This window comes from Dermacentor andersoni, chromosome 1 (assembly GCF_023375885.2).
Source record: "Dermacentor andersoni chromosome 1, qqDerAnde1_hic_scaffold, whole genome shotgun sequence".
Classification (NCBI taxonomy): Eukaryota; Metazoa; Arthropoda; class Arachnida; order Ixodida; family Ixodidae; genus Dermacentor; species Dermacentor andersoni.
Window position 1 is genome coordinate 219,648,744 of NC_092814.1, and position 16,467 is coordinate 219,665,210.

Genomic DNA, 16,467 nt, shown 5'->3' on the forward strand with positions numbered 1-16,467 from the left:
TTATTAAAGTAGCGCACGCGCTAACTTTCTTTCTTTCTTTCTTTCTTTCTTTCTTTCTTTCGTTCTTGTGATATTTTTGCGATACCGCGCATATACATTGCACATGAGTCCATAACAAGTAGAAGGTACTAGGTTTGACGCTACAGTGCACTATAGTTCACTCCATAAAGCGCCGTGCGATGCGACGCGCCGTGCGTCAGAAAGATGACAGTTCCGACTTTTGGCAACTTGTTGGGTGCTGTGCCTAGTACTACTAGTCGTGCGTTGGTTCGCACGCTGAATCACCCGTGTGTCCCCTAACAGCTGTTGCTGTGATACGAATGCCAGGCTTGAAGCCGTTTTGTAGCACTAACGGCGAGCGTCCGTATAACCTCATTGCGAAACGGCTAAGGCACGTCCTGATCCCAGGTCGGTGCCGCAGGTGCACGCCGTGGCACGGGCAACAGTGTTCACAGATGTCGCAGGAGCAGCACGATGGCGGCACTTTGGGAGTCAACCGCGAAGGGCGCGTGCCACGGGGCGGTGCGCAACAAGGCAGGTAGCTCAGTGGCAGAAGTACTTGGTCACGTTGACGTCGCAGCTGTCGCACTTGACCGAGCAGCACCAGAGAAACCGGCAGTTGCACGAGCTCCTGGTCGTCACCGCCACCTGCCTGACGCCATAACCGCAGTCGTAGCACAGGTTTCTGCAGCTGTCGCGTTCAGTCCGGGAGACGCCACTGCCAGTCCTGCTGCAAGTGATAAAAGGGCACGACGAATGCTCTGTTGTAATACATTACCACGATCAACACGTTTCCGGCTATGCAAGTTCAAGATTTGTTGCGCCATTCGTACTTTTTATTACAACAGAGTACCGACACATTCTTGTGTCGCGCTTTTTTTTTTTTTGTTCTTGCTTCTTTAGGTAGCTGTCGACTCCATAATTACAACACGAAGCCTTAGTTTCTCGAGAGCACCACAAATTATTGAAACATCACCTTTTATACGACCCGTTGAGAACGCACCAAACACAGCGTGGCTTCGGACGTGACAAAGGCGACTCATCACGTCCCCGAATTCCGGAGTAGATGTGTGTGTGTGTGTGTGTGCATGCGTGTTTGTGTTTGCGTTTGTGTGCACGCGCGGGGAGGACGAGAATAGTTGGAAAATTGTGAGCCTCTTCGGAGGCCCAAGCATATCCACTGGACCTTGCGCTGGTCCACATCGAGACAAATAACATTTATTGGCTTCCGGCCCCCTGTCCAGGACTACTGTGTGTTAGGTTGGTAAGGGTTGATATGAGGTTGGGAGGGAGATGCGACGTTGATGATGATGGTGTTGTCTTCTAACTGGGGTTGATCCGACTCATTTGATAAGTTGAGCCAAAGGCCGTGGTGAGCTCCGCTAACACGGCCACGTTGGCTGGTATTGGATCAGTCAGCCACTGCTCAATGTGTAGGTCTTTTAGGTAGTGTCGTAAAGATTGATTGTAGCGCGTGTTGAGACTGCCTATGTAATCTTTTTGAGGAAGCCATCTTTTCCAGGTATGCAGTGAAGGATGTTTTGTGTGAATGGACAGCGTGTTTGGGCCTGGCATCATATGGTAGCAGCATTGCATGTCTTTGAGTTTGGTGTGTAGCTGGGAAAGTTGTTTCTTTTTCGTGCGAGCCCTCTAATCTTAAGACACGCTTGCTTGAGGCTATTTGTTTTAGTACTCTTGTAATTGTGAATGGGTCTGGGAGATGGCGCTGAAATGTTTGCACGGAATAGAGCCTGGGCGTTTTCATTTCCTTCGATGTTATCTAAGTAGCACTGTAAACGGGGAAAATGTCGGGGCCAACGTTATCAAAACATAGGGCCTACGTGGGCCAACAGCTGGCCCTCATTCCTGTGCTGCCACAGTGGCTAATTGGTAACCATTGCATAGGAATGCACTGTTATGAATTATTTTGTCGTTTATTGATGTAGTGTATCGTGAATAGAATGGGGCCGGTTTCCCAACAGGAAAGATCAGCGTACTATTTGACTGTACGCGTGCTAATGAGGATACTGTTATAAGGGTTTGCGCGCCGATTTTTACTTCGCTAATAATATTTTCCCTTTTCTATCTACTTAAATCCCTCTTCACTTTCTCCCTGTGCAGGGTAGCAAAGCATACTTTTTTTGTCTGGTTAAGGGCCCTTGCTTTATCTTCTCTCTCTGTCTCTCTCTGTCTCTCTCTCTCTCTTTCTTATCTGCCGCTTGTTTTCTTGGGTAGGTAGAAATTCTAGAACGGCGTGTTTCTCCGCAACTGATGCATCGCATGTTATATAGTCACGGAGACTGTATTGCGAGTCGGTACCCTGCAGAAACTGAGTGCCGCATGCTTCGCACGTGCTGTGGGGCAGACGTCTGCCGTTTGATGCCCGATGATATGGCCAAATGTGCACTTAACAACTTTGGGAATGCAGAAAGCCAACGGTGGGGATGAAGCCAGGGCGTCGTAGATGCGAACGGTAAGCTTGGGGAAGCAGCTCTGTCCGCGAGAAAGTATGCGGCACACGACACCCAGAGCTCAGCTCGTCTCCTTATTCAACTTAGTGATACCATAGCTCCAGGAGACGCGGCGACTTATCCTCGGCTCAATAGAACGGAACGATGTTTGCCGCGGCAACTGGTTGTCGCCGACGCACAAACGAGAAGTGCTCCTGCATGCAGCCGCGCGAAAGTGCACAACCACTGCCTCGATCTTGGATGCAGAGATGCTCAGCCCTACACCATGTAAGTAGTGCGTGGCCACCTACGGCGTGCACTGAACGCAGCGTCACACGCGCACAGCACATGTGATGGGGCTACGAGCAGCTAGCGTGACATTGTCCGCATAAATAGCAATTACGCGAGCAGGGAAGAGCCTGTTCACGGTGACGCACAAAGGCAGGTGAGCCGACACCAATTTGAACAAGGGGCTCAATACACATCCCTGCAGAACACCGCCGGACACGGGGCGAGCTGAAGGTTTTCCCGGCGCGCACACGCGAGCTTCTTTCTCTCTTTCAGAAAAGCGAATATGCGTAGCGTGGTACGGTGTTTCCAACGGCAAGTGTACTGAACAAGGCAATAACATATACGCGTGGCAGATCAAACGTGTTGCACCAGCCATCATGCTCACCGTCGCTTCTCCTGTCGCGCGCCGCGCTACGTTACACCGATAACATCACTCGTTCACACTCGCCCCGCCAGTGCTCCGTTGAGGACATACCACCCTACATTGCCGAAGTTTGGATCTGCACAACTTTAGCACATAAAAAGCCTTACGAGAACACAGTCGTGTACTGGTATAAGGATCAGCCCACCCATGTCTTTGAGCATATATACCATATGCTGTTCCCTGGATCGGCCCTCATCCGCCCCGCGTTAAAAACCAGAGTACAACGCTGACGGCCAAGCTTTGATATGTATAACGCTATTGCATCAAAATAGATGTGCCGTCACAATACATGCGCGAAATATTCCCTAAAGAATCGCTGAAGGACAACTCATTCGTAGAAAACGTCCAGGACAAAGGGCTTCATTTAGGGTAACCTTGAAAATATTATCAATTGTTTATAAGGTTAACTACTGAATTTGGAACTCAGACAAGGTTTTTTGCTAAATTTCGCCATGCTTACGTGACGAATTATAATGCTGTGGCAGGGCAAGATATATATATATATATATATATATATATATATATATATATATATATATATATATATATATATATATATATATATATATTAAATAGCGTAGAGTATAAATAAACGCTTGCACTCGTGCGTATGTGCTCGCTTGTTGAGTCTTTCTTTTGGCCTGCCATTGCATCTTCACTTATACAATAAAACAAGATGCCTATATCAGGTTCTCGCCACTCTGTCTGGAACGCAAAACACGAGAAAGTTTTGTCCCTGTTGCGGAGCCATTTTCAAAATTGTAGTCGGGCTATATACGGGGTCATTGGATAAAGGGAACATATAGGGGAAAATGTGGGCCATTGGATGGAGCTCACAGAAAATGTAAGCCCTCCATCCGGTGCCTTGGCCGTGTTTAAGGACTTCGTGCCTGCGCGTCTTTTCGTCTAGATTCTCTACATCGTGAAAACGCTCGAACCGCTTCTTGTATTTCAGTTCTCCGTAATTATTCGGCCATCACAATGTTCCACAGAAGTATAGACCCTTTGTAAGTCGCTGAAAGTAATGTGTGAACTTAGTAAATCGAGCGATCACCAAGCCGGTGCCTACCGTGAGCACTCACGGCCGTAGGTGCCAGTGGTGTCGAGGCTGCGGTTCGGCAGGCAGTAGTTGTCCGCCGGTACGGCGTAAACCAGGACTCTCTTCGCGTCGGGCCATTTAGGCACGCCGCGGTTGACCTTCACCAGGTGGGCCCGGTCGTACGCTTTCCGCAGCCTCCGTCCGACGGCAGACAGTTCGCCCGGTTGCAACCAGCAAGTCTTCGTGGTGCACGTGCCCGACGGGCCGTGACATTTGCAGGCGCGCAGTAGTGACTTTCGTACCGCCTGCAAGGACAAGTGCATCCATGTGGCACGGTGCGCTTTGCCGTAGCTCGCTTTTTTTCCTCAGAATTCACAATAAATTTCGCGACATTTAAAGGGACTGACAAGCAATTCTTATGGTAGCCCCCCCCCCCCCCCCCCCCCATTTTTTTTTAGTGCAGTGGACAGCTTACCGGTCAGAGTGTCGAATCATGCAGTGGTAACGCGGAAAACGCCGTGCAACTTTTTTTATTACAATTTTTCGATCTGCAGTGAGGATGTAGTCGTGCACTGGAAGCATGCTGGACAGTGATAGACGAGCGTGATAGCGATTATGCGCAGGCATTGGTAGGAGGCACACGACAAGTGCCGTCATAGCTGTGAGGAAGTATAATTTTGTTTAGCAAGTCGATGTTCCTGCGATTCATGTTTTATGAAGTGCTAAATTATTTCCACAATAATAGCAGCGTGTTTTCGTGGTTTCCTGTCCAACAGCTCTTGTCATTAACAAGTCAAGGACGTCTTTGAGCTAAGCCGAGTTAAGTTCCCCAAAGTGAAACGACGATTTTACACGTGACACGCAGTTCAGCGTGTTGCCGTAGCCACACTTTTGATTTCAGAAGCACGTCGTCTCTCGAAGTATTGAGCAAGCTGGAACAAAGTATCTTAGCCGGCATGCGGGCTCATAATTTCGCGCGCGTACAACAGCAATCATGTGCTCCGCCATGCTTTGAGAGACGCGAGCCCTGCTAGGCAGCGTGTAGTTTTTTTACTTCGCAATACGGGCATAGAATAAAGCGAAAAAGCCTAATAACATACCAACTACAATCTCAAGCAATAATTATGCGGTTCCTAATAACAGCCGACTTACATACAGTAATCTGATATACTACATCCGAATTACGAAGGCTTCACCTCCAGTTCGCGCCACTTAGTGGTTTTTGAGACTGTTTGGCAACTTAAAATTATCATTTCTACTTACATTGTGAACAGCGTGCTGGATTCTGCCACTATAAAGCATGGTCATTTCATTTCCATCAACGTTTCACAAAACATCCTGGCCAGTTATGAATCCCTTTAAAGAAAGGCGATGCAGTCCTTGCTTTTCTGACCAAAAAAGTCAGTTGACAAAAAAAAAAAATGTCTTTTAGTCAGCCATCACTGGAACACCAATATATTATTTTGTAGCATACTTTATAGGGACGAATACTCGCATGTGCTGCTAGCCTTACAATTTCAGCTAAGCAGACATGATTTCATGTCTGCTCGACTTCAATTTCGTAATTTCAACGTGTGCTCTAAAGCATAATAAAATAATATCGGCATCTTTTAATTAGCTACCGGAACATTTCGATTTCTCATGCAGCAATGGCCTCCTGTTCAGGAAATCCGCCTACATAGGCCGAATTGCAGCATGTGCTTCATGCGATTAAAATGGTTGTAAATAAAATTAAAATCGGATATGTTATATGCGAACCATATGAAGCCAACAGACAATAAAGCTAAGGACAGTCTAGGGGAAGTTAACTTCTTAAAATTGAAATGCCGAAATAATTATGAGTGTGAAGTTCATTCGTTATTCATATTATCATCAGAGGACAATAGAAGTTAAAGTGGAAGAAAAGGCAACTTGCCTATCGGTGGAAGTCGAACCTGCATCTACCGCATTGCGCGTGCGATAACTGTCCGTTAGTTCACGTTCTTAGATATTTGTGTACGTGCAGTAAACCTAAGCCTGGGAGTGTTAGCCGACGCCACTCAAGACCATGACGGCGGGTGTGTATAGAACATCGTTTTAACCGCGGGCGTCAGTACGCGATAATGGCAGGAGACTTGCGAATAAACCATCGTACGCCACATCCAGCAATCGAGGCTGCCAGGTTTTAGACCTTCGCTATCCAATGAACACGGCTCAGTAGTGCAGCTTAAAATCATTTTCAGCTGGTGCCTCCCGAGAACGCCTGGGCGCTCGTTTCGGTCCATACTCACGGTCGACTCGACGTTTCAGATAGCCCTCAAATTAGGCAGATAGTGCAACAGAATTTAATTTCGCTCATTTACTTTTACAAACAATGGCAGCAACAAGACGCGTTTTTTTTTCAGATGGCAGCTTAAATGTAAGCGTGCCTAAGTCTAATCATGGGCCTCCTTAGTGTCAATGATGCGTATGATCGGTCCTGGAATTTATTTATTTATTTATTTATTTATTTATTTATTTATTTATTTATTTATTTATTGTAACGGCTACTGCCTGCGCGATAACGTTCGCGATTCACACTAAGAAGCGCGCTTCTCCTCACACAAGCTCTTTTTGTGAAGAAGCCAGCCTTCAAGGCGTGGATTACGTTGGACTGGCTGATGTACACACTCAGTGAATACAGTGTTTCAGGGAAGATTAAGCGCATCTTAGAAGTTATGCAGTAGAGATAAGTAGATTATCTTTTCGGCAATGCACCGATTGCACTGGCGGAAGTAAGAAATAGTGAGATAATTTTTAATAAAGTGCATTGCTTAAACTTAAATTTGAGATTGTGACATTAAGCGCTGCAATTTGGGAAGTGAAACCGATCAGTGCTCAACCGCCGTCTATTTGGTGGGCATTACTAGAATACCAGCAGTTTCAAGACATTCTGCAAAATATGTTGGTGCTCCGCATAGCTCCTTTTTTTTTCTTGCAGGGGCTTGAGGAAGCCTTTGTGGGAAGATAATGATAGGAACGCCAATGCAATCTCTCGACTTTGCGTACTCGGGATGGCACATGCTTTGAACGCGGACTGGTATAGTTCCGCAGTTGTAATCAGCTAGCGTATGATGATCGTGAGATCCAAAACGCGGCTGCGCAGGTGCGACTGAATCACTAAGCCAACGCAAGCCCGCTGTAAGGCAGGGGCAATTAGTTTGTTTTTCTTTTTACTTGACAGGAGATTCACTGAGGACGAAAGTTTAGACTTTCAATTTTCAGACTTTCAGTGAGAAATAATATTTTTTTCTGCAAGCGCTATAATTACCGGGGGGCTGTGAAAATGAGTTCTTATCTGTAATGCGGTGCAATGTAACATCGGCTCCGTCAGCCGCGGTCAGTTCCATCGTCTCGTTCGCGTCTCGCGTAAGGCGTGCTTCGCACCTTCGGCCCTGTCGACAGGGAATCGTTCTTAGAGAGTCGCGGGGACTGCGTTTTTTCTCGTTTATTTGGTTTTTGAGTAAACTCTAAATCTCTCTTTGTAAATATTATCTTCGAGTCGCATCGTACGTCTCGCGACTTTTTCGCATCAATCGTATACCGTCTTCATCGTATCCCTACTAGATACCACCATCGGATACTGCGACTTGTATTTACTCAAGCATGTGCTTGCCTGCGAGTAAGAGCAGTGCTAACGATGCCTCTGGGCACGAGTTTCTGAGAGAGAAACGTGAAGACAGCGTTACTTCGTAAACGAGCGCCAGAAGGCGCTGGTTTTAATGTGCGTTATGCAAGAAGCGTATTCCTCTCTGCTAATAAATCGTTTTAGCCTTTCGAATCCCTACAAAAAAATTTGACTACATTCCTTCTTTTGCGTATTGAACCATCGGTACATATAGAGAATTTCGTCCATTTTCTCGCCTCCCTAACGTGCGTGCGCCTGAACTTTAAGTGATACTCTATGGTTCTACATGTTTAATAATTAAAATCAAAACAAAACAAAATGAACGAGTTGCTTGTACACAAATACAGGACCACGCAGCGAAGGTTACGTCTCAGTCACGACTTTTTCCCAATCGCGGTCGAGCACTTACCGCTCTTCCGACGTTGTTGTTGTGCCTATTCATCGCGGCGTTTAGGTCTCTGATAGCTTCAACCTTGCCGATGAGGAGCCGGCGCGAAAAATCTCCTGCGTACTTGATATCGGCGCTGCAGCCTCCCCAGGACCAACTTGAATCTGTGCAGGAAGCATGGAAATGCTTTAATCGTTTTCGACCACTCAAGAAAGCTTAATGCGTCAGGTACATGCACTGTCGTTCTGGAAAGAGATTTTTGATTATATTGTCACCAAGTGCACCAGAATCGACTAAGGAAGAACACGACGAAGACTCTTCAGACCGCACGCGGACGCGTAGGATATGTTTATATTCTGTTAAATTTAAACATTTTTTACAGCGACGCTGTTAGCCTCTACTTGGTCGGCATTTTTCGTGTTCGCATCCGTTAGCAAAAATGGGGGCCGATCCCGGCGGCAGTACAGGGCCATGAGAAGTGGCTCGTACCACCGTAGGGTAGATCGAGGCTTCAAGCACTCAGCAAAGTGAAGCGAGCAGTGCATACAATCTTTGGTGTCACGCATGCAACATACACAACCGCATCCGTTTCAATAAAGAACAGGCACAAAACAAGCCTCCGAGCCACATAATTGATGATACTCCTGATAAGAATGCGAAGCACGTAGTTTCCCGGTAAGTATTACTGTTGCGCAAGCTGCCGTGGCGACGGCAGCTAGCGACGTGGACAGTGACGTCCCTAGCCTTTCGTAAATAAAATAACCAGCCTAGCAACAGGTTTCAGTGTTGTTCCAGCACTGCTATGGGCGGCGGTCAAAATTACCATTACTCCCGTTACTACCGTTACTCTAAACCAATAAAGCATGGTATACCCCCCTCAGCAGTTGTAATAGTGCTTTTCAACAGCTTCGCTGGACATCCACTTACGCAGGGCCGGGATCGCGAGTCAATTTTTAAAAATATTTGTGCTGCCAGATTACTGACCAATCTCCCAGAATGAGCATGTGCTACTGTCCCAAAAGCGACTACAGTACTGTGCGTAGTGCTAATACTTGAAGGCTCAACATCAAAAGACGGTCATTTGTCGCTTGAGTACGTGAAAAATTTTGGAGTAGGCTCGGGGTAGGCTCGATCTATGCAACAGACCCCTCTAAGCAGCAGGAACGCCAGCTTCGTGCAGAAGCTTATACCAGTATATCGTGCCAGCCAAAGAATTCGGGAACTGGCGCCAAATATTTTGGATACCCCCTGAAAAGACAACGATCACAACAAAAGGTATGGAGGGCAAAGCAAACCAACTCATTACACGCTGCAGAAACCACGACCTCCAACCCTTACACGACGACCTGTTAGAAGGCATGGAAGATTAGCTGGTCTCATCAAACCCTTAGCAGGGCAGTTAGGGACGTGCACTTCTACCTCGATGACGGCGCTCGCACCTGATTCAAGAGCCGCCGAAGAGCTCCTGACATCATAACGCAAATTCTGTCGCCGGCTCATAGAGACTTTACTCCAGCCCCGATCACCGACAACGAGTGGGATGTACGTGGCGCGTCTGTTCAGGCGAGCCGCTCCTGCAACATTTGTTGCGAAGTGCCTAAGAGCAGCTTTTCAGTAGCCTTCGCCAAAAACAATTTCCGAGTTCCCGACAGAAGTCGTCGCCATGGGGTAGATACTCCAGAAGATACTGTACGGCCGGCAAGCAAACATCGGTTCGGAAACGTTCGGGCTCGAAGCTTTCGCGACAGACATCAACGTGCTCCTCGAGCTCATACAATCGGCGGCCCGCAATGAGCTGCAATAGCTGTACCGAGCGCAAAGGTCAGCTGCATCGCCAGCATAGTTCACGACGGAGTAAGCATGCACTCTGCGAACCTTCATCTATAGCCTCGATGCACCGCCTCTTGCGAGATAATTCCGACGGGAGACTTATGCCGATGCTTTGAGACGCCAGTGAGTTCCAGCATGTCACATACCGACGAAATGAGGCACTCTGGCCCTGCATCAGCGCAGCTTCCGGCCACAACCCCTAAAGTTACGAAGCAGTCGACACAGATGGTCTCGTCCCAAGATCATCGCCCACTGACGTGGATATTGGTCCTATAGGCGCACGTCCTATCGACAGCCGCTTTGTTATCACTGCAGCGATGTGGGTCATGTATAGCGAGAGCTCCACTATACAGACGACTTGAACCGCAGAGCTTTGCTGCCAATTCACCACTATCCCGGTTCGGTCAGACACCACCGGAAACTGAAAGTTTCATTGCTCAGCAGCGTGCACTATGCAGCTGTAACCACGACACAAGTAGCGGACACCTTCACCGTGACGATCTTACGGTTACCTCCTCACATCGAGGGGGTAACAGGGACAATCACCGAGCCCGCGTTGGGAAAACTGACGTCAGCGACGTTCCGGAGGCGAGGCCGCTGATACTCGATGTTCTTAATTGTCCTTCGCTCAGTAACTATAGTAATTCTCCGGCTGTACCCTATAGGCTCAATGAGTGCACATAAGTTTGTATGTTTGCATGCCCGTGCGCGTGTTTAATGCGAAGCATTCTTAGGTTTACTTCTCCGCCAGTGCTGTCAGTCTCCGAAGCCAGTTTTCCCCTAACTCGACTAAAAAAACTCCCTAGATTTCCCTAAATTTTTGTAAGATACGGTTGTTTAGCTTGTCAACATGAGGGTTTCTCTAAAGTACATGTTTGTTTTTGTTATGCACATAAACTGCACATTTATAATTTAAATTTATTCCTGAGCTCGTTTTAAGATATTTAAATAATGAAGTAGCTGCACTAAAGCTGAAATGATGTCGTAGTGGAAGTTGTACTAAAAACACAGCCTCCTGTTTATGAAGGCTCCCTCGGGCGATAGAGGAGCCCGGGGGCATACATGTCTCATATACACGACACGTCTCTGCTGTGGCAATACGGTGTGTCGCAACAGTGCTTCCATTCTAATCGCATTAACGTCGGCATTCATCGTGAGGTGGGTTCTGCCACAATTTTTTTCGTTTCTTTCATCCCAAAACTCACCCAAAAACGTGACCACTGAAACTCTACAATGGGACTCTGTCCGTGATTGCTCGGCTTATGGGCGGTTCCGGGTAAATTTGCGTGTATAATCGGTGTCTGCGCAGCGCCACGACCGCCTTATCGCGCTCAGCGCTCGGTATATGTGTCCACATTTGCCGAGATTTGCCTGTGCAGCTTCGTTTCGTGTTGCAGCATACGTTTGTTTCGCTGGTTACTGATAAATATTTCATTCAAAGGAAAGATAAATCGACAGCACATCTATAGGCACGAACGGCAATAGCGCTGTATAGATGTGCTCGTTAACGAGAGGCCAGGAAATTCACACCTTCTCGTTTACTTGGTGAGATGCGTTACTGCGCTGGGGTACAATAATAAGTTATACTTCGCATGCTTATTGGAAAAGGTAATTTGAGGTGGCTGAAATGAAAAGACGCTGTCACGTCAGCAGTTCCACGTATCGGTTATCGCGGAGTTGCGGCAGTGGTGTGCAACAGAGACTTGCGAACATCTGCGGCAATTAAGCGACATATCTAAGCCTTAATTTTAGCACAAAGAAATCAGGAGTTATGATCTTTGATGAAGAAATGAGTAATGACTTGGTACCAATGTAACTGCAAGTCGTACTCCTAGCCAAGCAACATACATATCCGGGGGTATGCATAGACGAAGGAAAGACCTAATCAAACATCCACAAAGATCATCTGATGATGAAGGGGAAGAGGAACGCAGCAATAATGAGACAAAATAATGCTACCAGACGTCTCCTTGGAATCGCAGAGATGAGCAGCGGCTACTCGCACGTTTTAATTGTGAGCGGGATTATCGTAGCAGAGCAACGCCGTAGAAGACCAGAGGCCCCTGATAAGGATGAACATTTTTGCTGCTTAACGTTAACATCTTTATGCGTCCCATTAAGTGACCATCGCATGCGCCGTTTGCACTGTGCATTGCTTTGCATCTCTTGCGGCAAATAATTTCGAGGTTTTTGATTATGGAGTGCGGACGAAGTTGCCGACCTTCAGCACCTCTATTAACCCATGCGAGGGTTGTTTCATCTTACAACCCTCACTATCTCTAATATATATTATATATATTAATTAATAATATATACTATATTAATAATATATTTCTCACTATCTCTATATATGGTTCCAAAATAGTGATCGAGTTATAGGGACACTGCTTCACTGCGATAACTTACAACACAAAAGAAGACAGACGCGCAGAGGCGCGCAGTATGCAGATATAAAATTAGCAGTTCAACATAAGCGTTACTGGTGCTAATGGGGACGGGAGGGGCATACTTATTTTCGGAACCTCTGTGCAGTTTTGCCATCAAGTTCGTTCTTGCTATCAAATCCCAACCTCCTGCACTATAATAAATAAAATGAATGAAAAAAAAAAAACGATGTCATGTGCTGCGAAAGCTACCGGTACATTGTTCGCATTATCAATACCATGTACGTGTGAAAACGTTTCTGACGGCCGCCAGAACGCGTGCATCAGCTACACACATCTGTAAAAGGCGCAGAGCAGAAGCGGCCCAGTTGCTAGGCGTTGCTGACCCAAGACAATCGGAATCTATAACGAGCCAGCCGAACCAAAGTATTATGCAGGTACTTAAATGAACCCAGGAAACCACGTTCACATACAGGTTGCCAAAACTTGTTTAAACTCTGGTAATTACGTGCATGTTTGAGCACATCAAGAGCATATTAAAGGGGTTGGGACACCAAATTTTGAGGCTATAAAAAGTATGTTGTAGGCTGCTTCCGTATGCAAGGACACCCACAACGAGGTATTGGACGCTGCAAACATTTCAAAATAATTTTAATTCAGCTCCAAAAAGTCATTAAAAGCTCTTTCTCGTGGTCGAGACCCATCACTAGCGCGGCAGTTATGGCGTCACAGAGGAGGAACGAAAATATTGACGTTATAGCACACTAGCACAAAAACGTGACGTATGATGAGTAGCGATGAAATGTCGATTACGGAGCCTGCTGAGCCGAGCGACCGAGCATAGCCTCCACTATGACCGAGCTACAGGCATATAGAAATCCTTTCTTAATGCAAAGATGGGGTAAGGCGTGCAGACACGGACACAGGAGGAGAGAAGTGAACAGCACGAACGCCGCACGGCGGCCCTCGAACGGCAAACTGCGTGCGGCGAGTTGCCGAGCGGACCTTACACGTTGAGTGTCCGCCGACTCCGAAAGGGACCAGGATATGCGGCGTTCGTGTTGTCCGTTTCTCTCCTCGCATAGTCGCACAGTTCGGCAGCTCGGAGTGGTTTCTCGTTCGCTTGGCCTTTCTCAATGTGAAGGCCCGTCCACGTTACCGGCACGGAAACTCGCCGCACGCCGCTTGCCGTTCGCGGGCCCCCGTGCGACGGCGGTTTCGCTCGCGAACGGCGAGATTTCCTTGCCGTAGAGAGGACGGGCCCGGGACCCATTTGTGCGGCAGCCGTACGGCGAAGCGGCCAATCAGCGACCGAGGAGTGGTCACTCTGGCACTGACGGCAGCCTCACCGCCTCTATCGTCGCTAGGCCCTTTCCGGTTCACTTCAACGCTAAAGCTTACGGCGCTTCGGAATGAATCACCGACTCTCACAAGCCGCAATATTTTCTTACCGTTCTTGTCGCTCTTCGCAATAATTATAATAATCGCGACATGCACTTCGAATCGCCAGTTGTTTACCTCTGCTGGCAGAGCACGCGTATGCGCGAGAAGACGACGCAGCATAGTTTTACGTCACTATTTTTGTGACCCACGTGACCAAGCCGTGTTGCGTTTCCTCTCTTATGACGTCATAGCATCACCCGGAGCCCAGAAACCAAAACCGAAATCGCTCGGTATAATAATGCTATTATTAAAGGGCCCCTGAAACGGTTCGGACAAATTTTGTAGACGCGTAGGGTACAGCTTAAGTAGAACATTCGCACCACAATTTAACTGAAGCGCTACGTATTAATGGAGCTGCAAGCGATTACAAGTTACCCTCCTCCCTAGCCATGCTTTTCCTCCTCAACTCGTTCGCCGAGCGATCGGGGCTAAGCTCCGCCTTCACTGGTTCTGCGTCACGATGCGACGTCACATCGTCCACTTCCGGGTGTTTTGGAGCCCGCCCCCGCCCGCGCGAGACGTCTCCGCTAGCGGCTTGGCCGTCAACCCCAAGCGAGAGCTATCGAAGCAGCGTGCGTTGCGAGCATTCTGTCGTAGCGCCGAACGTGTCTGGTATTCCGGTAATCGCACACTAGCAGAATGTTTCGACGGAACGGTGAGGGCATAAACTCAAGCTGATAAAGGAACTTTAGCGTAGACGTACGTGAGCTGCCTTCTCTATATTGGTTTTTGTGCAATTCCAACATGGCATGATTAAGGCCATTTACTGACTGACGAAGCAAAAAACCTCGCTTCAAAAACTGCGCCGCAGGGACGAAGCTCGGACGAAGTTTTCCGCGTATTTCTTCTGGCAGCGCGTTAAGCCTGTTTCACATGATGCCATTTTCGTCGTACCGGAAGTGCGATTTCCGTCGCATTCGACGAAAATCGCATTTAGTTCACCATCCTTTATTGAACCCAAAGGTCATTGCATAAGGGGGGCATGCATATGCAAAGTCTTAACAAGCAATACTAACACCAACCGAAAGCAAAGGGCCACAATTGTAAAACAAGCATCTTTCCGATACTTCGCCGAATGCGGAAAACATTCACTAAACGTTCTTACACTAAAAATGTTTGTGCCAGCCAATAGGACATTTTATTAGCGAAGGCGTTCAGCCAATGAAAAAAATCACTTACGAACGAAAAGCTTTGTGAATCCAGCCCCTGGTGTACATCTTATGGAGTGCATCGTGTCACGCGTTCCGTACAGACAAACATATTTCCCAGGGAAGTAGATCTCGAATGTTTACGCTTCCAAACAGTGCTGCTATTGGCCACGTTTCTGTGCACAAAGTTATCAGTAACTGCAATATCAAACAGCTTTATCAATGTGCGCTGGCGATGCGAAGTTCCGCACTTTGTATACAGAGACGCATGGTGGGAGTGCCAACAGTCATTAGAACAGCGTCCTCCTTTCCACTTTGTTTCCGACGGCAGCCGCCACGTATCGCCCGTAGTAGGGCTCGAGGCTATCTGACACGCGCTCCTGAGTTCCCGTTTATATTGCTCATGATAGTACGTATTCACGCGGGGAATCAAGAACCTTTTGATTCACCTGATCTCTATGCTGGAAACGCATCGGCAAGCGCGGTGTGATATTGAGGTCTCCCAAAACGAACCAAGGGCCGAATTCACAAAGCTCTTCGTTCCTAGTGTTATTTGCCATAGGCTGGCAGCCTTCGACCCCACCCCACCCAAACTCCTGCCAATTCGATGCCCAGCATCGGAATTGGCAGGAATTTGCTCTTAGGAACAGTTATATATAGAGCCTCGTGTGAATACGGGCCCAGGTTCAGAAATTATGTACACAATATGCTTCGCAAGGTTAGCATAATATTGTTTCCAACTGTACGTGGGAACTCCTCCCTTTCTATCCTTTCTCCCTGTTCTTTTCCTCCTCGTGTCAACCTCACCTTCACAGCTGACCACCGTTCAGGTGTCAGCAAATATATATAGCTAGACAGTCACAATGCGGTCAGCAGCAAGTTCCTTACTTGCATCTCCTTAACTTTTTTTTAAAATACACGACCAATTAATACTACTACTTGAAAGTTTTCAACACGAGGAGAGCCATATTCACAACAATAACGTTGGTCTACTCGATGGCTTCCAAAGTTGCGTGTTCTTTTCGGGCGTTTTAAAATTTGCTCACTGAATTTTTTCGCTTACCACCGGCATATGAGAAAGGATGGTGTTTTGCAAGGCGGGAGTGTGAAGGAAGCCAAGCTGCGGAAGCGATAACAATCGCCACCTCGCATCTCACCAACACTTGATTTTGCAGGTTTCATTGAAACGAACCCCGCCGATGAGGCATGACCATTGTAGACGGGCACACAATACGGGTCAATGGGCGTGATGCGTCACTCGGACGGCAGTTACATTAATGTGCTCCTGCCCTCCACATTGCTGAGCCCCTGTCTGCACTTTGCTATGCTTTGCTTGTGTACGTTCCAGCGAAATATATGACGTAGGTAGCGGAAGAGGCTTGCGTTCTTATGTTCCTCGTCGATGTGATAATTCGTCTTTGAGG

The 16,467-nt window shown here is 47.5% G+C and overlaps 1 protein-coding gene across 1 annotated transcript in view; it reads right to left on the bottom strand.

The window, feature by feature from the left end:
* Nucleotides 1-543: 543 nt before the first annotated feature.
* Nucleotides 544-16,467, bottom strand: part of LOC126547917 (protein Wnt-8b-like) — a 37,241-nt gene continuing 21,317 nt past the window's right edge. Inside the window, exons 4-6 of the mRNA XM_072288260.1 lie at nt 8,260-8,402; nt 4,235-4,509; nt 544-730 (exon numbers count right to left, since the gene is read on the bottom strand). Coding sequence (XP_072144361.1) covers nt 544-730; nt 4,235-4,509; nt 8,260-8,402 — 605 coding nt within the window. The remainder of the gene's footprint in view (nt 731-4,234; nt 4,510-8,259; nt 8,403-16,467) is intronic.